A 24,400-nucleotide genomic window follows, 5' to 3' on the forward strand; every position below is an offset into this window, starting at 1 on the left:
TCTAGAGGTTACATCAGTACTTCTTCTTTGGTTCTACAGCTTTGATATTACTTTGGTTTCCTAAGTAGATTTCTCCAGTCACTGAAGCTGATATAATTGGCAAGTAAGGTTGTTTTGATGGCTATACTGTCCATTTAAAAAGTGCAATTTGTCATCTGCTAAGAGCGTGTTCTGTCTAGGTGATAGGAACATGGCCCTCTGGTTTAGGCAGTTCTTGCTAGCATCATAAGTGAATGGAATTGACCTACTGATTGAAAAGTGAGTGTCCTGTGGGTGTGATTAGGCCATGTCAGTGACGTGATGGAGTCACATCAGGCCTGGGTGGCCTGCAGCGATGTGAGACTGGACTTGGGGTGAGTACCTGCTGGCAAAACTGAGTGCTTATGTTATCTTGTATTTAAGGGAGTATATGCCAGATATCTTCTGGGAAATTCTGCATCTGAAACAAGTTTTATGTTTGCTGATGCTGTCAAACCCTTAGCAGAGATTGGACTCCAATTCACAAAGAGGTAAGAAAAATATGAAGCTGTAGCTAGAGCAGCTCATAGCTTTTAATGAGTTTGTTCGACACGTGGCCCGATTTTTGCAGGTGGGGTAGGCAGGGAGTATTTCTTCGTAGTAGCTCTGCATAACCCCGGTGCTCATTTGGGAATCTTATTCTGATTCACCTGTTTATCTTTGCTAAAGAACTTGGAGTGCTACGGTTTCGCAGCCTGATCCTACAGGAAAATTGTTCCTCCAGACGAGGACAGGCCAAGAAGTGCTGCGCAGGGTGAAGTGTTTTATGCAGCAGTACATACTGCCGGCAGAAAAGGTAATTGTGTTCCAAATACTTTTAGTATGAAATGGGATATATATTTTGCCAAAAGAAGATTAAAGAGCTGTGGCCATGCTCCCAACCTCCACAGGTCTCTAGCCCTTCTCTGCTCAGTGTCAGAGGGAAGCTGCCTCTGTTGTGTGTCTCTGCTGGGACCCCCTTTCCTGGGGCCTGGGCATTGCATTTTGTTCAGTTCCAAGGTGGAAGAAGTCATTTTTGTTTCCCCGTGGATTTCTTGATCATTATTTGCTCTGATATGAATTCCAGGGTTTTGCTGCAGCAGGTATCTGGAAGCCAGGTGGCCTCTCTCCTTATTCAGGGGCCTGTTTAAATATTAAGTTTCAAGTACCTCATTGAGTAATAGAGAGAGTGAATTATAATGGAAGAACATTGGAGACTTGGCTTCCAAGACCAATTGCGTGTGGAATTGTAAACAGGCTGCTTAATCTTCTCAGGCCTCATTTTCCACACCCACAAAATGAGTAGTTATATCATCTCTTAACAATCCTTTCAGACTCTTACAATGTTATTCATCTTAAGCATGTAGATTCAGACTAATAAAGTAAAAGTAGAGAATGGAGACAGTTACCTCCCTTTCATTTGAAACATCCAAACAACTGAGTGCATTGGGGTTTGTGGGGTTCCTTTTTTGGAGGGGCACAGTATTTGATTTGTTTGGAGTGAAATTTGCCTCTGTTGGAACTAGAGAATGATATAAAGGGCTAAATGCCTTCCTTTGCCCTGAAATTGCCCTGGACACGTGTGTGTGTGTGTGTGTGTGTGTGTGTGTGTGTGTGTGCACGTATTATTTCCTTCCCACTAAACTCCTCAGAGGCAGAGACCAGTACCTACTGTGCCTGGCACACATCATATGTGTTTAATAAATGCTAATTGAATTAAGATTGTAATATCGATTAACCCTTGAGGATATGTGCTACCACTTTTTTTCATTGCTATATTTATCTTATTGCTTTTGGACCTTGGAACCACTCTTTTATAACTGTACTGACAGAAGAGTCCTTTGTTTATTTAGTAGGAAGTGCCTAACACTTATTTCCTACTACTTCCATAGTTTGAATAACAAAATGCAACTTCTGCCATTCTTGTGGAGTTTGCTGTGTTTCCCTCCAGAAAAGCTTAGGCACTTGGCTAAAAGTTTAGGGAATCTTGCTGACTCTTTTTTTCTTTTTCATGATCTATCTGAAAGAGTTTGTACCTGTCTAAATTTGTAACTAAACCAGGCAGAGATTTGGGTCAGAGAACAACTGTAACTTGCTTTTTTTCTGTCAGGAAGTTAGCTTCTATTTAAGGTTTCCTGTTTTAGGCTGTTTACTATTATTGTTTTTCACAAATAAACACTGCTTTAATTCAGCCTGTTATGCCTGTAAAGAAAGGTATTTTGTAATACATACGTTTTTCTTACTCTCTGACTTTATCTTTGATGGCAAGGCAGAATTGAGATGTTGAGTAATGGGAACAGTTGTCTCAATTCATTAGTAAACGCTCTCCCTAAAGATGGTTCCACTGAAATTACAAAGCAAAATTTGAAGATTGCATTTTCTTTTGACATCATATTAATGTGATAGTCCATGAATTATGTAGACATATCCATAATATGAATTCTGTATAGCCATAGGTATAGATATGTACATATGTGTGTATTTAGACAAATTTGCCAGTAGCTAATTTGAACCCTAAAACAACAATTTGTGAGAAAAGGCTTGGAAGCTAATTTGATTTGGGCTTAGAGGAAGATGTTATCAAAGATGATGCCCAAATTTGAGCCTGAATGAATGGGAGGGTGACAGTCATGTACTATTAAAAGAAATAAGAGGAATAGCTACTTTGGATGAAAAAGGGATAGATTAGTTTTATATATGTTGAATTTGAACAGCAAGACCACTAGGTAAAAATAACCAGTGTGCCATTGGAAATATCCTAGAGTTTGGGAGAAAGTCAGGGCTTATAGATATATGTATTTAAGATTAATCTACATAAAAGTACAAGGCTAGAACCTTCCAGAAGAACCAAAAATTAGCAAAGCAGTCAGAGTAGATGAAGTTATTATGATTATTAAGAGAAAATGCATAAGATCATTTGAACCAATAGACAAAGCTCAGATCCCCAGATCACTTAAGCTTGATTTTAGAAACATCTCTTTATATTTCCATTTCAATGTAGATTTGTATGATGTTCTTCAATTCCCTTCTTATTGAATTTGGAGGGGGTGCCACAGCAGCTCTGAATTCATGTTGAGCACAGATGTAGTCTGAAGGAAGCCCAACCCCTTAAAGAGAAGGGAAATCAGGTTGTTTCCTCTGTCTACTTTCTATCTCAGTGCCTCTACTCCAGAGTTCTGGCAAAAAAATCTCTTAAATAAAACTGAGAGTATAGCCCTTATCTAAAGTCTCCCCAAAAGAAATTAACAGGGTTCCTTCTAGAAAGGTGTTCACTCTACAAAGGAGTGGGGCAGCTAGGTGGCATGCTGGATAGAGTGCTGGGCCTGGAGTCAGGAAGACTCATCTTCCTGAGTTCAATTCTAGTCTCAGATACTTGCTAGCTCAGTGACCCTGGGCAAGGCTCCTCAGTTTCTCATCTGTAAAATGAGCTAGAGAAGGAAATGGTAAACATTCCATTGTCTTTGCCCAAAAAAACCCCAAATGGGGTCATGAAGAATCATTCATGACTGAAATGACTAGTAACAATACAAAGGAATGTCGCATGTAAGATGGCGATTTCCTCCATCGAAAAATTTTTTTTTAAATGACAAAAAACTGGGGTGGCTAGGTGGCGCAGGGAATAGAGCACCAGCCCTGGAGTCAGGAGGACCCAAGTTCAAATCCAGCCTCAGACACAACACTTACTAGCCGTGTGACCTTGGGCAAGTCACTTAACTCCAATTGCCCTGCCCTCTCCCCCCCAAAAAAAATTTTTTTTAAATGACAAAAAACTTCTAAGTGCACATTAACAAATATTTGAAATATGACTCATTTTATTGGATTGCTTAATAAATCTTTTGTTTTTTGCTTTCTACCTTTATGATCTGAGCAGCTCTTCTGACCAGCTGGGTGTGGCTTCACCTTTAACACTCTGGTTGCCTAATCTGCCTGGTGTTTTCTCTGAAAAGTCATTCCTCACTTGACTCACCATTTCTTGGGCCTCAGCAGCCAACTGGAAGAACACCTAACCATTCATACTCACGAGCTTACCAGCAGCTGTTTCTTAGGATCACTGTTAAAATGATAGGACTTAGGGGAAAAATACAAATCAGAAGAAAAGCCCAGGGCCTTGAGGTCCAGTGTCAGCCTTGCCTAGGCAAGCACATGTTCAGGCTGCCGCATTCCCAGAGGCACTAATTTGGGGAGGGATAGAAGGGAGCAGAAGGAAGGAGTAAAGAGTGAAAAGAACTCTTCTCTCCTAGACCTCAGTGGAAATTCAAGAGAAAGTTGCTATTGCCTTTGTTCTAACAAAGAGGCTATCTTGAAAGAAACCGGAAGCCATTTCTCCTTATGATGCATAGAGTGGGTTGCACTTCTTGACTCAGTTGTCAATTGTCCTTTACACAGCATCCCACTCGCCTCTCTGACCAAGTGATCAGCTAGAAGATTCTGGTCACCCATGTTCTTCGGCAAGCAACAGAGCATGTGTAGCTCACCAAATGGTGGTCCATATTGTGCCTTCATATAAAATAATGAGCCCCATTATGAATACCAAACTCAAGAGAAGCTTTTAAAAAGCAAGCTATTTAATTTTTACATTTTATCTTCCTGTATTCCTCCAACCCCTCCCAAAAAAATTCATTTCATGCTGGAAATAGGTCTCCCTGCCAACAAACCCCTAGACTGACTCAAGGTTCCCTGTCTCAAACCTTAATCTCCTTTTTGTATAAATAAAAGAAACTGAGATAACTGCTGAGCACGAACTAAGTAGAATAGGTTCCATGTTAAAATGTAGACATGAAATTTTCCACTGCTGCTCCTCACAAGGGTGATTATGCACAGAATGAGCCCCTGGTCTCCAACTTTGGTTTTAGATGTTAGAAGATCCTCTGTCTGATTTTTAGATAGTATAATCCAATGAAACAGTGTGTATCCCCCCTCCCCAGCACTGGGCTGACCATCCAGCACGCCTGACAGACACGTGCCTTCCTTCTCACCCTCACAGAATTCTTCTCTACTCTAGACTGAACTCAACACCATCTGTAGCATGCAGCTTTTCCTCACCCCCCCAAATGTCAGTGTCCTCTCCTGCACACTGCCTCCTCTCACAACCTTCCATTTGTTCTGGATATACTGGTTGTCCCTCTGTTAGGATGTAAGCCAACTAGGACCCTTTCATGCCCTGTTTTCATACCCCCCATGCCCAGCACAATAACTCTCACATAGTAGGTGCTCAATAAATATTGGTTGAGTTAAAGAAATATTAGACTGAGATGCATCTTTATTCTTGACCTAAAATTGTATACTTTGGAAATTTGGTAATAGTTTGTGAAACATATAAGTAGTAATATGCTGATAATTATAGTATTGTTCAATTTTTTTTATGATCTGTCATTCTATTTTTATTTTAAGGAGGTAATAGAGTTCTATATTTCCAATGAAAATTCACTGGACAAGTGGAAAAGGCCTGTAGTGATTGAAAAACTTAAGGTACTGAAAATAAAATTTTTTTTAGCATTTTATAAATATTATAAAAATAATAATAATGGTAGTCTTAATCAAATATAACTTTAAATACATTTATATTTAGATAAGCTTCTTCATTACATATGTGCCTGTACTTATAAAATTTAGACACATAATACAGAATTTATTAATACTTGAAGAATCAGTGATTTCCTCACTGTGAGTACTCTGCTCTGCTTCTATTTGAGAACTTTTTTACACCTTAGTAGACTTTCTGATGCACCCCTATTTCTTCCTTAAAGTCTTCTGCTTTGGTTGCATCTGAAGCGTTTGTGTGCTGCTGGCATAGCCCTTGAGGGCCCAGGTTCATGACCATGTCACACTGAGACATCAGATTCAGCCATTCATGGAAGGCATACTTCCCCCTCAGCAGAAGATACTGATTTCAGACCTTGATTGATTTCAGTTAAAAAAGAAAAGCAGTGTAGAGAATCACTGGGCTAGATGGAGAAGATGCCAGAGGACGGAGGATCCAGCTGTAGCAGCAGCCAAGTAGAGAAGACAGAATTTGTAGCTGGATAGCTGTGTCCTTCAGAGTTCCTCTAGGTTTTATGCATTTTGATGTGACAAATAAGAAAAGTTTATTTAACATCAAAAAGTTCATAAACCAACTGCAGATGTCTGCGTCCAGTAGAAATCGAGATAAGGCACAGGATTGTTGTTTTGAAGGGGATGGAATCTAGAAGGTCAGAGATAATTTATTTTTTAGATCTTTTAGGAAGAAGAATCCTTGGAACTTGTAGTTAAATATGGGATACTATACTTTGAAGCAAGTGCTGGCACAAGCACAAGCAAAATAGTTGTGAACCTGATTGTGAAACAGATGATCCAGCAGTTAAGATCAGCTGTGTTAAGTGACTAAATAAGGAACAAGAATCAACAAGCATTGATATGTGACCTGAAAATTCAGTGAATTTCAGTGAGCCAAACACACCTTTGTGTTTGATGTCCTACACTAAAATCTTATTCCACATAGATGGGGGGGTACGTGTTTATGTATAACAAATTACATATATATGCATAGGTACTTAGGGGAGCCAGGTGGTACATTGGCTAGAGCACCAGGCCTGGAATTAGGAGGACCTGGGTTCCAATCTGGCCTCACATACTTCCTAACTGTGTGACCTTGGGCAAGTCACTTAACTGACTCAGTTTACTCATCTGTAAAATGAGCTGGAGAAGGAAACGGCAAACCACTCCAGTATCCTTGCCAAGAAAACCCCCAGTGGGGTCACAGAGAGTTGAACATGACTAAAACAAATGAACATGTAGACACATATACGTACTTGCATATCACTGTGCATCTCTCTCTCTGTTTCTCTCCATATACATATGTATATATTCACACAAACACATGTTTATAATATCTCCAGTTACCTTTTTGAAAAGAAAACAAAAAAGTGAATGCTCTAACACACAGATCAAGGTATGTATGCAGTGTCCAGTTTTTAGTATGTGATAAACAGTCTTCGTAGCTACAGAAAGGAAATGAAATAACATAGAAATAACATCATCAACAGCCTTTACTATACCAGATGTACCTAAATTATAAACAAAGCAGGGCAAGTGGAAGTGTGGCCATTTGCAGGTCATTGCAAATTATTGTATTTTGAATTTCCTCTTTTGTATTTTCAATGAAAATAATTGTAAGAAGTGGAACAGTGTAATTCACAGTGCTTTGCATAGTCATGCATGGATGTGTGAGGTCTGGTTTTTTTTTAAACTATGATTCACTAGGATGTGCTAAAATGAGCAAATTAAGTTTTTAAAACCACATCCAGAGCAATTAGAGAAGAGCTTATAAGCACAGCAGATAAGATGATGATAGAAAATTCCTCTTGTATTTTAAAAAGTCTCCATTTGCAAAAACTCAGAGCAGTTGCCTTTGAATACTATAGGACACAATGAATATATCCAGAAGATTTTTAAAGTTGCATAAATAAAACAGCTTTTCAGCATGATATATTTCTTGGGGTATGGAGATGAATTTAAGAATGAAGGGGTCAAGGGGCAGCTAGAGTCAAGAGGCCTCAGACATTTGATACTTACTAGCTGTGTGACCCTGGGCAAGTCACTTAACCCCAGTTGCCTCACCAGAAGGTGAGTGAATGGTCAAGGCAAATTAAAAAGGTGTCTCTTCTCCACTTTGACAGGAAATGGCCAAAGCCGAGGGGCTCTGGAACCTCTTTCTGCCAGCTCTCAGTGGCCTCAGCCAGGTGGATTATGCTTTGATTGCTGAAGAAACCGGAAAATGCATTTTGGCTCCAGAAGTTTTCAACTGCCAAGCACCAGGTTATTAAATGATTTCATAAATTTAGCTTTGTCTGATATTCTAAGCCGGGGAAGGGAGGTGGTAACCTGTGGCCTTCTAGGTCCTTAAGTGCAACCCTTTGACCAGTCAGAAGACCACACTTGAGGACCCAGAAAGGTCATAGGGCAGCACTTAAAGACCTAGAAGGCCACATGTGACCTTAAGGCTACAGGTTACCCACCCCTGTTCTAAGCAGTATTTCTAAGTGGTGTCTTAAGAGGCAGAGATGATATTTCAGAGTCTTGGGAACATGAGAATTTTCCCTTTTTATGGTCACAAGTCAGCTCCCAAACCTGCCTATAATTGTAGTCCTCTTGCAGGTCTTTGGTAAGGACAGTCACTTCCTATTTATTTATTCTGCAGCTAAAATTGTCGTGCCCGCTGACACTGTGGGGGTTAAGGTGAGTAACCACCAGAAGTCTGTGCAGAGCACGGGTCTGTGGTTGAAGGATTGGGCAGGTGTGTCTGTGGCATCATGGGAAGGACAAAGAGTTCTGTCACTGCCCTTGTGCTCCTGTACAGCAGTAATCCTCAAACTTTTTGTTCTCGGGACCCACCTGCACTCTTGAAAATTACTTTGGACCCCCCCCAAAGAGATTTTATGTAGAATTTTTCTATTAATTCTTTACAATATTAGAAATTAAAATACCTCAGTATTATTAGGAAAATGGTTTTGATTTGGGGGCCTCTTAGGGGTCCCCAGACCACATTTTGTTGTTCGTGCTTTGCCATGAGTGGAGGCCTCTTGACATGTGCTAATGAGGTGAAAAGCAAAGACCTTATCCTGCTTTAATCTACTGTGCACACATGATTTTGTGGCATCCTGGAGAAAGTGCTCCACATGTAAATGTCAAGGGTCGCTAGGTCACGTGACCTCTGTTTGGCTAAGGTGCCAGAGAGCACTGGACTTGGAATCAGGAAGACTCATCTTCCTAAATTCAAATCCAGCCTCAGACACTTATTAGCTGTGTCACTTAACCCTCTTTGCCTCAGTTTCCTCACCTCTTAAATGAGCTGGAGAAGAAAATGGCAAATCATCCCAGCATCTCTGCCAAGAAAACCCCAAATGGGGTCACAAAGAATCGGGCAGGACTAAACTCAACAATAGTCATGTTCTGAAGTTAGCCCAGGAGGTGCACTGCTGGTATAGTCAGCAGCTTTTACAAGTGGTTGGAGACTGCCTGAGTAAATTAGCACCAGATATCCTAAGGAAGAAGGGAGGTGTTTTCTTTATCGAGAAGTTCTTTTGGCCTTCAGATCTGGCCCAGTGTGTTCTCGACTGAAGTGCTTGGAAGCATTTCCAAGTGAGATGTAGAAGTAAACATACTCTATATGGAGTGTTTGGGGAGATTTAAACGATTTTCTAAAATGTTCATTCCAGCTGAGAATGCCTAAATAATTCCTAAAAGTTTAAAAGTGGTGCTAGAGATCACATAAAGTCTTTGACTGGTAAATTATTCTTCACCTTTTCATTCATGCAGTGAGCATTAAGGACCTACTATTTGAAAAGCATGAATTATTTCCTGTCTTCCCTGGTTGTCAATAGCGTGGATAGTCTTATTTAGATCACAGGCTCTTAGGCCTAGAAGAGACCTTGGGAATTAGTCGGATACAGGCATCTCATTTTATGTTAGAGGAGACAGGCCTAGAAAAGGTAAAGTGACTTAATCAAGAGGATCCAGCAAATTAGAGGAAAAAGCAGAATGAGAATCCAGTCTCTTGACTCCTGTGGACCACTGGGCTTCCTGGTCCTTGTTTAAAGATTACTGGCTTACTAAGAACAAGCCATCTTTTAGTCTGATGTCCTATAGACTGAAGGCTTGTGAAACTACCATGCCTCACCTTCTTTATTATTTTTATCTCGTTATTTTTATTATTATGCCCTGTCCTAATCCATGAATGATAGCATTTTTGCTTTGCGTCATCTAATTCTGAACTGCATTTGAACTATAGCTGAGTATATTTCATATAAAATCTAGTTTTATCAGCTTTATTATTTGTCCTAGACCAAAACTATATATTTTTCACCTTAGCAAAGCAGTGTTTTAAACAAATGTATTAACCTGATATAAATTCTGTGCATGTTCATATCTCTAAGTGATGCCCTTAGTTTTGATTAATGGTGTCACTAATTGAACATATAACATTTATGCATTGAAAGTATAGATGCTTATCTAAATTATTTTAAATCATTTGATAGCAGTCTTCATGGTCATGTTAGTAAGAAATTACACCCCAAAATCTTATGCCAAAATCAGGATCAGGACCTAGAGAATAAAGAAAGAGTGTTTTTGTAAAATATGACATCATTGAGAACCATAATAAAGCATTATAATATTTTACTCTACAACATGAATTAAGTAGACTTTTATATGAAGATGGGACTTATTTAATTAAAAATATATATTCATTGAGTGCCTAATAGAATCATATTGAATTTGAAGGTTGGCTCTCTATGCCAACCTTTTTGCATTGAAGGAATTCCTTCTTCAGAATACCTGAAGGCCCTGTACTGTAAGGAATGCTGTGAGAGAGACAAAGTCATGGTCCTTATCATCTAGACACAGCAGAAAGGAATAAACTCGTGTGGAAGTCACTGCAAAAGAAAGCATAAAGTTCACGACCCTGTACATGGTACAGATAGTAAATGCCACTTGAAAGAAGTCCTTTTGGGGCAGCTAGGTGGCACAGTAAGTAGAGCACCGGCCCTGGAGTCAGGAAGACCTGAGTTCAAATCTGGCCTCAGACACTTAACACAAAAACTAGCTGTGTGACCTTGGGCAAGACACTTAACCCTAATTGCCCTACCTTCCCCCCTCCAAAAAGCAAAACAAAACGAAAGAAATCCTTCTGCCTGAGGTGATCAGGGAAGGCTGCAAGAGATGAGGTGTCTCTTGAACTGGGCCTTGAAAAACAGGTATGATTTTGATAGGTATTAACAGATGGGGGGGGGGGGTGTATAGGGGAGAGTCTGTAGGTAGGATGGGGAGTGGTGTACTGAGAAGGCAGGGCAAGCATGCCAGGTGTATAGAACAGTATAGAAAAGATTCCAATAGTAATACCAGGGTTGTACCCTTTTTTCTGGTCCTCCTCTTGACCAGAAGAGTGTATTTGCAGTACAGTAATGCAGGTGTAAGGTCTTTGCTTATGAAAACTTTTTTTCCTCAATGAGCATCTAGTAACCTACACTGGAGTCAGACTTTGTCTTGGGCCTCATAAGTGTCATGCTCCAAACTGGCCAAGACCAGCTTAAATTTACTTGAATAAAAACACCATGAATTTTTATAGATGTGTGTATGTTTTAGATGTTTTTTAAAAATAATTATATAAAGCTACTAGCTTCAAACTTGGTAAAATTCTGGAGCAAAAATATACTTCTTTTCACTTCATAGACACAGGAAATATGGAGGTTCTCCACTTATATGGAAGTGAAGAACAGAAGAAACAATGGCTCGAGCCTCTTCTTCAAGGAGAAATTAAGTCTTGCTTCTGCATGACAGGTAACCTGTCCCTCCCTAGCCCCTCTGCTCATGTCCAGGCCCATGTCTCCAGCTGTGTCAGCTCATTGTCTCAGCCCCAGAACCTTCCCTGACTTCCCTGTAACTGCTGTGGAGTGTACCGCCATGCTCCCAGGTGCCCGGGTTCACAGCCTGTCAGCCGTGACTCCTCCTCTCCCTTCCCCTCAGCCCCAGTCTGCTGCCAAAGTCTCTGAATCTTGCCTTCATGATAACCTTTCACAAAGCCCCCTTCTCTCCTCTGACCCTGGCAGCCCGTGATCAGGGCCCTCCTCACCCCATGCATGGACGATTGCAGCAGCCTCCTGGTCATAATCTCCCTGCCTCCATTGTCTCCCACTCCAATCCATCCTCCAGCTGTCAGAGTGATCATCCTGAAATGCAAGTCTGACTATGTCACCCTCATACACAGTAAACTCCAATGGTTCCATATAATCTCCAAGAGCAGATATAAAATTCTCTGTTTGGTATTTAGAGTTCTACATAACTTGGCTCCTTCCTGCCTTTCCAGTGTATATGATACACGTACCCTGAGATCCAGTGATTCTGGTGTCCTTGCTGTTGCTTGCACAGACTCTCCATTTCCTAACTCCAGGCACTTTCAGTGACTGTCCCCAGTAACTGGAATGCTCTCACTTCTCTCCACCTCCTGGCTTCTGGCAAGTCCCAGCTAAAATCTAACCTTCTGGGGCAGCTAGGTGGCACAGTGAATAGAGCACCGGTCCTGGAGTCAGGAGGACCTGAGTTCAAATCCGACCTTAGACACTTAACACTCACTAGCTGTGTGACCTTGGGCAAGTCTCTTAACCCCAATTGCCCTGCCCTCCCCCCTTCAAAAAAAAAAAGATAAAATCTCACATTCTATAGGATTCCCTTCCTGATCCCCCTTGATTTTAGTGCCTTTTGTCTTTGGATTATCCCCAATTTATATTGGCTTTAGAGTGCTCATACATGGTTATTTGCATGTTGTCTCCCCATTAGATTGGGTGCACCCTGATAGCAGAGACTGGCTTTTGCTTTTGTGTGTGCCCTTAGCACTTAGAGCATAGTGCCTTACATAAGCTAGACCTGTCCTGAATGTTTGCTGACTGACGACCTTTCTGCAGCTCCCGGATTCTGCGCTCTAGGACAGGTTTGAGGAAATTGGTATCAGTGAATAGAAAGAGAACACATAGCACAGATGGCCAGTGTGTGGATCCAAGGCCTCCTTATCCTTTTGCCCATCTACTGATAGGCAATTAATTTAAAAAAGACTCTTCTTCAGTGAATTGATTCTCTGGTAAAATCACACTTCCTAGTTGAGACCTGGCCAGCCACACAAGGGGCGACTGTAGGAAGAAAACCAGGGGATGACATTCACTTTCTTGGGACTGTCTTTCTTTTTCTTATTTGTGTCCCCAGTACACGTAGGAGATATTAGTTTATTGAGTTGAATTGAAACAATTTGTGACTATAATTTCCATTACTCATTTTGTTCTTTGTAGACATTGTGGTTTTCTCTTGGGTAGATTAATCATCTTGATGTTCATAATATGATTCTCAAAATGTTTAGCTTTTTCATGAGCCAGTAAAAATGGGACTTTGATCAATGCTAAACATCTGGTCCAAATTGTAATGGTATGTTTAAAAAATGTCCAATCAAATATTTTATCTAAGAATATTTGACCTCATTTGTGCATATGAAGAAGTAATTTTTAAAAGCTTTCCAAAAAGCAGTTTTATAGTTTCATATTTGAATTTAGAATTAAAAATCAAATCTATTTTGGCTATGTTTGCATAGTTGTACAGTTTTAGGCACAAAAATAATTTTTTATAATTTTCCATAAGGTTCAGATTTTTATCTCATATGTAAATTACATAAGCCTTTTCTTTAGAAAAACCAGTTTTCCTTTTAATTCAGTAATATTTATACTTACTCTATGAATATTTCTCTATAGTGTTAGGCATTGTGGGAAATGTAAGAAGATTTCAACCAGGTCAGGTAGATACATATAAAGTAATTGAATAACCCATTTGTAGAGTATGTTAACAACTGTAAGTGAATACAGTACAAGCTGGTTGTGTATAATATAAGTACTGAGGGCAGGCAGTCTGCATCTGAGAGTCAGTCAAGGAAGACTTCCATTGAGTTTGGGCAAGGTTTGCAGAAATGAAGAATTATGAAAAGATGAGGTATTACAGAAGGCAATGAAATGTGCAAGTGTCAGAAGAGAATCAGTGACTAAATTAACAGAAGGAAATGAATTCTAGACCCCAGGGGACCCTGGATCCATATTTCTTACATCTCTTCAGTGAAAGACAGCAATGTTTTTTTGTCTTATTTTTACAAGTGAAAAAACTTCTGGCTGAGTCTCTTAATTAGTGGAGACACTTGAAATAAAATTCAGGACTCTAGAGCCTACAGGGCGTTGAAATACTGAACTCTGACTTTTTCTCCCAGCTGTGAGAGTCTTCTGTGTTTATTTAAATTTAGTCTTTGGTTCCTTCTAGAGCCTGATGTTGCCTCTAGTGATGCTACGAATATTGAGTGTGCTATTGAACGAGATGGAGAGAACTATGTCATCAATGGGAAGAAGTGGTGGAGCAGTGGTGAGTGGCCAGGACTGAGCTGTGGGACGGCAGAGGCCGAAGACCAGAGGCAGCTCTGTTTTTCTTGCTTTCTCGGGTTGGGGAGGGGGAGAGGGAAGCAGATATTTGTTAGAAAAAATGAAATCCTAAGAAACAATTTCAGTTACTTTAACTCTATTTTTGAAGTATTTTTATAATTTTCACAACATTATTTGTGGACAGTTCTTAAGGGTTTATTTTTCTCTTCTAGTTTTTAAGTATGAGTAGAAATTTGACAAGAAATAATTATATGATATAATTTTCCCAGTAAAAAAAACCTGTGTGTTCATTAAACTACATCATTAATGCTTGTAATCAGAGAACTAGTGTATACTCACCATGATTTAATCTTATTGAAAATGTAGAGTGGTCACCATAGCGTTGTGTTTTTGGAATATTTGTGTTACATAAAAGTTGTTGTTCACGTGATTTATATGAATCACTCGGTGTAGTTTTTCAAGACAAGGTGAAGTATGTAGATTGACTTGATTAAAATGATTTATTTTTGTACATGTTTTTGTTCTTTAAAAAGCTGTTCTGTGTATGAGATAAGAAACATTAGACAGTGATAAGAAATTATACAGTCAGCAGTCAGTAGTGGCCTTGGCCAAACTAATGAACCCTTTAGGAAGTGATAAAAACTGGAATTTAGTTCATTAAAAGCTGAGGGCTTTCTCTGTTTGTAATGATAAATTTAACATTTACTAAGAGAGCTAAAGGATCATCAAAAGGCTGTACCAGGGGCAGCTAGGTGGTGCAGTGAGTAAAGCGCGGGCCCCAGAGTTGGGAGGACCCGAGTTCAGTTCCGGCCTCAGACACTTAACACCCACAGAAAAAAACTAGCCGTGTAACCTTGGGCAAGTTACTTAACCCCAATTACCCTCTAAAAGGCCAAAAAAAAAAAAAAAAAGGCTGTACCAGGGGTAAAAGTTATGTTCTGAAATCTGACCAAAAAAAAGTTTTTAAAGCCTGAAAAACATATTTGTACACTTTTAGTTATGCATTATCTTTGCTAAGATTATATTTTTAAACAATTACTTATAAAGCAGGAGACATTTTGGTCCCCAAACCGTTTAAGATTATTATCATGCAAGCATATTTTACTAATTTTGAAAAAGATATGTTAAATTCCAGAAAGTTAAAAGTGTCTTATAAACGTCAGTCCCATTATGTCTAAGGCCCTATTAGTATTGCCAGTCCATTTTATTTTTTATGATATAAAATCTTTTATACCATTTTGTATATTTTTAAAATCTTGATACATTTTTTGATGTCAAATTTTATTTTATTTTAATTTTTTTCCACTTAATAGTATTTTGTTTTTTCCATTTGCAGGTAAAGATAGTTGTCAATATTCACCTTTATAAGATTTTTTTAGTTCCAAATTTTTTCTCCATCTTTTCTCTCTTCCACCCTCCCCAAGACAGCAAGCAATCTAATATAGATTATACATGTATAGTCATATTAAACATATGTCCACATTAGTCATGCTGTGAAAGAAGAATCAAGACAAAAGGGAAAAACCATGAGAAAGAATAAACAAAAAAAGAAAAATAGTCTACTTCAATCTGCATTCAGACTCTATAGTTCTTTCTCCAGATGTGTATAGCAGTTTCCATGTTGGTTCATTTTTGAGACTCTGTGGTACGATGGAAAGCCCATGGAATATGGAGTCACAGCATTGACATTCAAATCCTGGCTCTTTCTACTCACTCCTTTGTGACCTTGGGCAAGTCTCTGACTCTTTCTGGGCCTCAAATGAGGGATCCCCAAGTCCCTTTCAGCTCCTCTATTTTCCTGTGATACTAAAACCTCTTAGCAGTCCCCCAGAACAGTTTACTGTTGACAAAAAGGAAAGTTATGTCCTTTAGCCTGGATGGTATGATATTAACATTGTTGTCTCACCTTGTTGATTTTATTTACATTGTTATGGTCATCATATATATTGTCATTTCAGACTTGCTTTCTTCATTCCATATTACTTCCTAAAATCTTCAGTCTTTCTCCAAATTCTTCATATTCATCATTCTTCAGTGAACAGTAATATTCTCTTACATTCTTGTATTTTATTACAGTGATTTATTCCACCATTTTCCAGTCCTTTGGGCACAAATTTTGTTTCTGGCTTTTTGTTATCAAAAGTACTATTACTGTAAATATTTTTGTGAATATGATAGGTCTTTTCTTGTGATTAATAACCTCCTTGGGACATAGCCCCAATAGTGGAATAGCTGCTATCTCAGAGGGAGTGAAAAATACTTTAAATTTTCTTGTATGATTAAGAATTGTTTTCCAGATTGCTTAAACCAATTCACAGTTCAAATGAGAGTCATTTAGCATGCCTCCCTTCCCATAGCCTCTCATATTCAGTTTAGCCTCTCTGCTATCTTGGTGGGTATAAGGTAACGAATGCCTCACAGATATTTTAATTTACATTTCCCTGCTTATTAATGATTTTAAACATTTTTTGATATGGTTATGAATAGTTTATAGTCTTTTTGAAAACTTATTCTTTGACCACTTCTCTTTTGAAAGAATAGCTTTTAATCTTACATATATGTATCAATACTCTATAAATTTTAATGTTAGGTTATTTTTAGATATATTTAAGACAAACATTTTCCCTGATCCATTATCTTCTCATTCTGTTTATAGTGATCTTTTTTTTTTTCTTTTGGAGAGGGGAAGGCAGGGCAATTGGGGTTAAGTGACTTGCCCAAGTGTTAAATGTCATGAGGCTGGATTTGAACTCAGGTCCTCCTGACTCCAGGGCCAGTGTTCTACTCACTGCACCACCTAGCCCACCCTGTATTGATCTTATTTGTGCAGAAAGAAAAAAAAAGCCCTTTAATTTTATGTAATCAAAATAGACTGTTTTATCTTTTATGTTCTTTTCTTTTCCTTGTGTTACAGATTTCCTCTCTCTGTAACTGAGAAAATTATAATTTGCATCTATTTTTCTGTGTTGTTACTTTTTATATTTAGACTATTTTTCCACTTGGGATTCATTGTGATTCAAGGTGTAAGATACTGATTTTCCCAACAGTTATTAAAGAGACGCTTCGTAAACAGTTTTCTCGGGGGAGGTTTATTGAACACTAGATTTCTTTGCGCGGTTTTTTGTTTTGTTTTTGTTTTTTGCCTTTTTGCAGGGCAGTTGGGGTTAAGTAACTTGCCCAAGGTTACACGGCTAGTTTTTTTTCTGTGTGGGTGTTAAGTGTCTGAGGCCGGAACCAAACTCTGGTCCTCCTCACTCTAGGGCCAGCACTTTACTCACTGCGCCACCTAGACACCCCATGTTTTATTTTTAATTCTTACTTCTTTAGTCTACTTTTTTTTTTAACAACTTTGAAAGACTTAGGAATTCTTTTTTTTTTCTTTTTGGAGGGGGGAGGGCAGGTGTATCAGCAATGCCATATTCACAATGCCTATGGAGATTACAGATATGCTGATATAATTATCCATCACAAAATACGTCATGCTTGCCATATGGGGGAATAAACTAGAAAATTTATTAAGATACCAAAAGACTGAGTCCCAAAACCAGAAAGTGAAAGCCATCAGAGTAGTTATGACATTGGCACAGGTAGATAAAGTAGAAAGCACCCACATTTTCAAGCCTTTAAAACAGAACAGGCTACCTCAGGCAAAGGTCCTCCTCTCCCCACGCACAGCAACCACCCAGCGTCCTGGAAGCGCGCTCCCAGCAGCTTCGGCCCCTGGCAGTCCTCAGCAGGAGTCCTTAGCAGAAAGTCCTTAGCAGTCCTAACTCAAAAAGGGCTTCACGCTGCCGCTGCCTCTGCTGCTGCCGCTGCCGTTGCCACCACCACCAGCCACCACAGGAACTCCAGCTTGGCTTCCACTTCCTCTTGCTCCGCCCCTTCCTGCTATGTCAGCAAGTCCAACGGGGCATGGAAGATCTTTAAATCCCATAACCCTTACAGCAGGGCAGTTGGGGTTAAGTGACTTGCCCAAGATCACACGGCTAGTAAGTGTTAAATGTCTGAGGCCTGATTCGAACTCAGGTCCTCCTGACTCCAGGGCCAGTGCTCTATTCACTGCGCCACCTAGCCACCCCTTTAGTCTACTTTTCAAATGAATTTTTGTTGTCATCTTTTGTTTTCATATCACTTACATTTTATATATTTGATATTCTGAACAAAATCCATTATCCTGTTTTTCTATATTTTATCCAGTACCAAATAGTTTTGATAATTAATACTGTTTAACATAATAGCATCAGGTAACACTGTTAGAAACAATCATCTTACCAAGAACTCCACATGGCCATCAGTGAATAAAAAAAAAAAAGATTTTTATTTCTCATTCTTTAGCAAGAGACGGCAAATGTCCAGGTGACCCATAAGGAGACACCCCCTTTCAGACAATTACAAAGCCTTTCATACCTTATCCTCAGGTTTTGTCTGTCTTCCCGCAGCCCTAGGAATTCATATTGTCCTTTTTGTCAGCTTTACCAATCTCATGGGCATGAGACTTTTGGATGTGTGTTTCTCTATTAGTAATTTGAAGCCTTTTTTTTAATACGTTTGAAATTCTTTGAGAGAACTGCCTTTATATCTGTTGACTGTTATGTGTTGAGGAACAGCTTATTTTCTTCTATCTTGAAATTTGTACTTCGTGTTTTTTGGATGTCAGACCTTTATCCAGAAACTGGAGGCGGTTGTTTGTTGTTGTTTTAACCTCAGTTAACTGTTTCCCTTCTATTTTAGTTATAATGATTTTGTTTGTGCAAGTCCTTTTCTTGTCTGGTCGTGAGCTCTTGCCATATCCATGGGTAGAAAAAGTATTTTCTTCCTTGCCGTTCTCATTTATTTATTATGTGATCTTTTATGTATGTATTATGTCTATTTGGACTTATTTTGGTCAATGGTAAGTCCTTCCACCAAGAGTTTCAGTAATTAGGTTTATCTCACATTCTTACTATTGTTTGTTGCTTCTGTACATTTTGTATGTTGTGTACTTAATCTCTTCCACAGAGTAATTTTTCTATATTTAAGCTAGTACCAAATAGTTTTGATGCTTGCTGCATGAGAGTATCGTTTGAGATCTTGAACTTCTAGGCCCTCTTCCTTCCCACACTTTCCTCACTATTTCCCTTGAGAATTTAGACTTTTTATCTTTCCAAATGAATTCTATTATTATTTTCTACCTCTACAAAATTTTGATAGTTTGACTGGTAGGGCACTGATTAGATTGATTAATTTAGGTGAAATTGTCATTTTTTTTATTATATTGGCAGAGACCAACCACATGCAATTAATATTTCTCCATTTATCTATATCTTTATTTATTTTTAGAAACAATGTTTGTACATTTCCTATGCATTTCTTGGTAGATGGATTCCTAAATATTTTGTATATTTTTATTACCATCATTGTCAACAAGCATCTGCAAAAAGTGATAGTTTGGTTTCTGCTAAACTTTTGCTTATTCTCTCAATGTCTTTTTCTTGTCATATTGCTATGGCTATAGCATTTCTAGCACTGTGTTAAACAAAATGATGATAATGAACTTCCTTGCATTGTGCTTATTCCTACTGGAAAGGGCTCTGGTTGATTTCTATTAACTATAATGCTGTTTCTTCATTTTAAGAGAGATACTGTTTAACATAAATAGAAATAGACATTTTCCCTATATCTCATACTGTTTTTAACATAAAGGGGGTGTTATATCTTGTCAAAAGCTTTTTTTGCATATATTGACAAAATTATATGATTTTGATTGTTTTGTTATTAATATAGTCTATTATGTTTATAGTTCTCCTGATATTGAATCAATATTATATATAATTTAAATTCTACTTTATTATACTATAAATCTTTTCTCTAAGTTGTTATAACCTATTTGCTACAATTCTATTTAAAATATTTGCGTTGATATTCATTAGTATTTTGGTCTTGTAATGGACAGCGAGATATGACAGGACAGCTAGGCCAATTATAATTTGATAAGAGTGTTTATTAACCGGCCGGGACTGCCTCTCAGACAGAAAGACAGCATTGTGCTTTCTGTTAGACATAATTTTATAGACAATGTGATTGCTGGCAACAGAATATGTTTCTGAGGGGTACAATGTCTTTACCATTGTGTCCACTGAAGCAAAACATTCCCAGTGTTATTCTTATTAAGGCAAATCATTCCCAGTATTATTTGGGTTCAAGCAAAACATTCTCAGTATGATTTTATTAAGACAAATCATTAATATTATTTCTACTGAAGCGAAGCGAAGCCATAGTCCCTTAACAAAGCTTTGAATACAAACATAAACAGACCTGAATCCATGGGATTTTGTGGCATGTTTTAGCAACAGAGGTGAAACATTTCTTTACTATTGGAGCCTATTAGGTGGTTTCCAAGGAACCCAGTAGGGGTTATAGCAGGTTTAAGGGGTCTCTAGTGTATAATTTCTGGTGGGCACTTCAGTCTGTGATTTACTTTCTCTCATTTGACTTTCCTTGGTTTCAGTTTTGTTTTTCTGAGGTTGGGTTATTTAAATTTTCTCTTTCTTCTGATAGTCTAGGTGGTTTAAATTTTTAGATGTTTATCCATTTCATTTAAATTATCAATTTTGTTGGCATTTAATGAAATTTCCTCTATTTCTTCTCCATTTGTGGTGATTTTTCATTTTTTATATAGGCAATTTGATTTTTTTATTATTGAATTGAGTTTATTTAGTTTATTATTTTTAAAAATAGCTTCTTGCAGGGGCAGCTAGGTGGCACAGTGAATAGAGCGCTGGCCCCGGAGTCAGGAGGACCTGAGTTCAAATGCTGCCTCAGACACTTAACACTTACTGTAAAGCCATGTGACCTTGGGCAAGTTGCTTAACCCCAGTTGCCCTCCAAAAAAAATAGCTTCTTGCTTTATTTACTAGTTGAGTGATTTAAAATTTTTTTCTTTCATTTTCACCATGTCTATTTTGGGGTTTTTTGGAAGGAGGTGGTGTTTTTGTGGTTTTTTTTTTATTTCTTTCATTCTCATTTCACTGATGTAGTCTTTCTCTTATTTATTGCTGAAAGTGTATAGATTTTCTATTGTTAAATTTTTTTAAGGTATTTAAGTTTTCTACTTAGAATTGTTTTGGGAGATTCCTTACAGTTTTGTTATGTTCTCTTATTTTTATTTGATGAAACAATATTGTTTTCAATTCTTTAGATTAAGTTGTTTAATCTCCAGATCCTTTTTAATACTTTCTTTAAGTGCCTATAATTTTTTTACATTGTGACTCATAAAGAATATTTTCAGTATTTCTGTTTTTCCACATTTTTGAGGTTATTATGCTCTAAAACTTGTTAGTTTTTGTAAATGTGCCATTCATAGCTGAGAAATATGTATATTCCTTTTCCTATTCAATAAACCTTAACTTCTTTATGAACTTTGTTTAAATCTGAAATAGGTATATTGAGGTGTCCCCAACTATTATAGTTTTATTGTCTCTTTCTCCCTGTAAGTCAATTAACTTTTCCTATAGTAGTTAGATACTTAGTGCTTATGCTTACTTAAGAATGGATATTTCTTCATACTCTTTAAGTAAAATGTAATTTCCTTTTCATCCTTTATAACCGTGTCTCTTTTCACTGTTGCCTTGTCTAAGATGATGATTGCTGCCCCTGCTTTTTTGAGTTCAGCTAAACATAATAAATTATACTGTACCCCCTTATTTTAATACTGCATGAATCCTTATATTTCAAGTATGTTTCTTGTAAATAGAATATTGTTGAATTCTGCTTTCTATTCTGTTCTGCATTCCTTTTATGTTTTATAGGCAAATTCATCTTACTCATGTTTTTGTAATGATTATTAATCATGTATATCTCTCCATTCTTTGTTCTTCAGTATTTGCTTCTCCTTACCCCATCACCCTCTTTATAAAGAAGACAGTGAGAAAAAAGTGTCCTCGGTTCTAGTAAATGATATGCTGCTCCACTGTCCCCTTCTTTTCTCTGGGCCCAGACTCTACTCGTAGATGTTTGCCCTTCTCTCTTTCTCTTTAATCCTTATTTTCAGTCTATCTTAATTAACTTCAGAATGGTAGTGCATTTTGCTTATGGCTACTCTCACCTCTCTTCTTCTACCCTCCCTCTTGAATCGCTCTTCTCCACTAGCATCTCTTTTCCTGTTTTCTCTTCCTGTTGAGTTTGACATTTTTCTATACCAAATAGAGGGGTGTGTGTGTGTGTGTGTGTGTGTGTGTGCATGTGCATTTTCAACCACCCTTCGTCCAGTTCAGATGAAAGTGAGGTTTGCGTGACACCTGCTTCCCCCATTCCTTCCTTCATGCAAGGACAGTCACTCTCCTTGTCTTTCCTAATGTATTCCCTTCCCACCCCTTCCCTTTTTTCACTTGAAATATAAGGACAGAACAAAATCATCCCTAGTCCCTGTGTGTTATTTAACTTCCTTTATTTTTTGAAGACATTAAATATTTTTTCTTCACTCTGTAATGCAAACATTTCTTCACTGTATATTCCCTTCCAGTTGCCCCAGTGTATTTCCCTTCCTCATTTTCTCTTGACCAGTGTTTTCAGAGATTCTATTCAGTTTTTGTCTTTTTATCAGGAAGACTTCTAATTTATTAAAAATCCTTTTTTACCTATCGGATTATATTCAGTTTTGCCAGATAAATTGTTCTTCTTTTAAGTCTTTATCTTTTGCCTTTTGGAATATCATATTCTAAGCTTTTCTGTCCTTTATATTGGTAGCTACCTAATCTTGGATGATCCTGACCATGGTTCCTTGGTATTTGAACTTTTTTCTTCTGGCTGTGCATAGTATTTTTTACTTTTAACCTACAAGCTCTAGACTTGGTCCATAATGTTCCTAGGAGTTTTCATTTGGGGGTTTCTTTCAGGAGGTGACTGGTTCTAATGTGTCTGGGCAGTTTTCATTTATGATTTCTTGGAATAAAATCTCCTGATTTTTTTTGTCATGGTTTTGTCTAATTGTTTTCTGTGATCTGTTTTCTAGGTCAGTTATTTTTATTAGGAGATACTTTATATTTTCCTCTTTTTTAATTCTTTTCACTTTGTTTTAATATTTCTTGTTGTCTCCTGGAGTCATTTATTTCTCTTTGGTTTATTCTCCTTTCCAAGGGGTCTGTTACTTGGTATAAGATTTCATCTCTCCTCTGCTAAACAGTTCATTCTTCTTCCAGTTCTTTCCTCTAGAGTTCTAATTTAATTTGTACATATTCTGTTTATTTCTTGCTTTACCCCTTTAGAAATTTTAATAGTTTGTGGATACTTATACCTGTGTCTGAGGTTCTACCTGTAGTCACTGTAAACTTAGTCTCTTCCTCTAGACTTGTACAGTGAAAGTCCCGGGATGCCTTTTTTGTTTTTGTGTTAAATGTTCTCTTCTGTTTACTCATATTTAATGCTTTTCTTCCTGAATTAGGATTTTTGTCATGGCTAGAGTCTGACTGCTTATTTACACTTATATGGGATGGTGGGACCCTGCCTGGTCTTGATTTGCATTGTCACTGGATCACCCTCACTCTCATGCCAGCAGGTCCCAGGTTCACCTGCATCTTCTTTGTACAGAGTTCTGAGTTTTCCAGGGCTGTCAGGGGCAGGTAATTTCTACAGCTACAAACTTTCAGCACCTCGGATAATGCAGACTAATCCTCTAAATAGAAGATTTGCCTCTTTTTCTAGCTTACTTCCTAGTCCATGCTACTCAGGTGCTTAACCACCCTGGCTATGGATTCCTCACTGTGGCACTGAGGCCTCCTGGTCTTGTGGATCAGGGCCTGACTGACTGCATTGGGTCTTCCAGGCTCGAGTTGTCAGAGGCCATGGGAGCTGGAAGACTTCCCAGCTCTGTGCTCACCTTACCTGGGGTCCTATGGCTAGCTTCGCCTCAGTGCCTTCCTCTTCTCAGTGCCCCCTTCTGTGAACCTGCGAGTTTTACCTCTCATTGTGCTACCTTCTACTCTTGATTTTTGTTGCTGGATAAATTAGTATTTACCCTTTTATTTTCTTAAGGGTATTTTTTTGGGTTGGTTGGTTTTTTGTAGTGAGTAACTTCACCATTTTGATGCAGTGGCTAGATGAAAATGTCATAGTTTTTCTTTATTTCATGATCAGTTAGTGTCTTTTTTTTTTTTTTTTGCCTTTTCTGGAGTTCACGTGCAAGATTTTTATTTTTGACTGAATGGATCTCACATGCTTTTCTGCTGTTGTTCTCTTTTGACTTTTCTGTAACAACCATATTATATCTCTGAATTTTTGAACTCTATCTCCTCTGTTCTTTTTGTAGGTGTTTGCTGCTTGACCATGGTTTACCAACTCCTGTTCCAAACCACCCATTCTCATTTTGAGTTTTTCATTGAGAGCTCAAATTTCCCTCTTTATCTCTTCCTTTTATTCTTTTACTAGACCTTAGAATAATTCTTAAAGTTGCTATATGTGCTATATCCCCCCCCACTTTTTTTTTTTTTTTT

At 38.1% G+C, this 24,400-nt stretch overlaps 2 protein-coding genes and 1 long non-coding RNA gene across 3 annotated transcripts in view; 1 reads left to right on the forward strand and 2 right to left on the reverse strand.

Annotated features, from left to right (window-relative positions):
* Positions 1-24,400, reverse strand: part of ACKR4 (atypical chemokine receptor 4) — a 781,696-nt gene that overhangs the window by 753,473 nt on the left and 3,823 nt on the right. The gene's annotated exons all lie outside the window — the stretch shown is intronic.
* ACAD11 (acyl-CoA dehydrogenase family member 11) overlaps positions 1-24,400 on the forward strand; it is a 100,108-nt gene that overhangs the window by 41,716 nt on the left and 33,992 nt on the right. The window contains exons 8-13 of the mRNA XM_069088377.1: positions 403-509; positions 688-814; positions 5,389-5,466; positions 7,656-7,794; positions 11,206-11,313; positions 13,819-13,917. Of these exons, the coding sequence (XP_068944478.1) occupies positions 403-509; positions 688-814; positions 5,389-5,466; positions 7,656-7,794; positions 11,206-11,313; positions 13,819-13,917 (658 nt within the window). The remainder of the gene's footprint in view (positions 1-402; positions 510-687; positions 815-5,388; positions 5,467-7,655; positions 7,795-11,205; positions 11,314-13,818; positions 13,918-24,400) is intronic.
* Positions 18,230-24,400, reverse strand: part of LOC138161631 (uncharacterized) — a 34,221-nt gene continuing 28,050 nt past the window's right edge. The window contains exon 2 of the long non-coding RNA XR_011168412.1: positions 18,230-24,383. This is a non-coding gene — a long non-coding RNA (uncharacterized lncRNA). The remainder of the gene's footprint in view (positions 24,384-24,400) is intronic.

The sequence above is a fragment of the Petaurus breviceps genome, unplaced genomic scaffold, assembly GCF_028583685.1.
Source record: "Petaurus breviceps papuanus isolate PSGF00001 unplaced genomic scaffold, PetGlider_PUasm1.0 185, whole genome shotgun sequence".
Taxonomy (NCBI): Eukaryota; Metazoa; Chordata; class Mammalia; order Diprotodontia; family Petauridae; genus Petaurus; species Petaurus breviceps.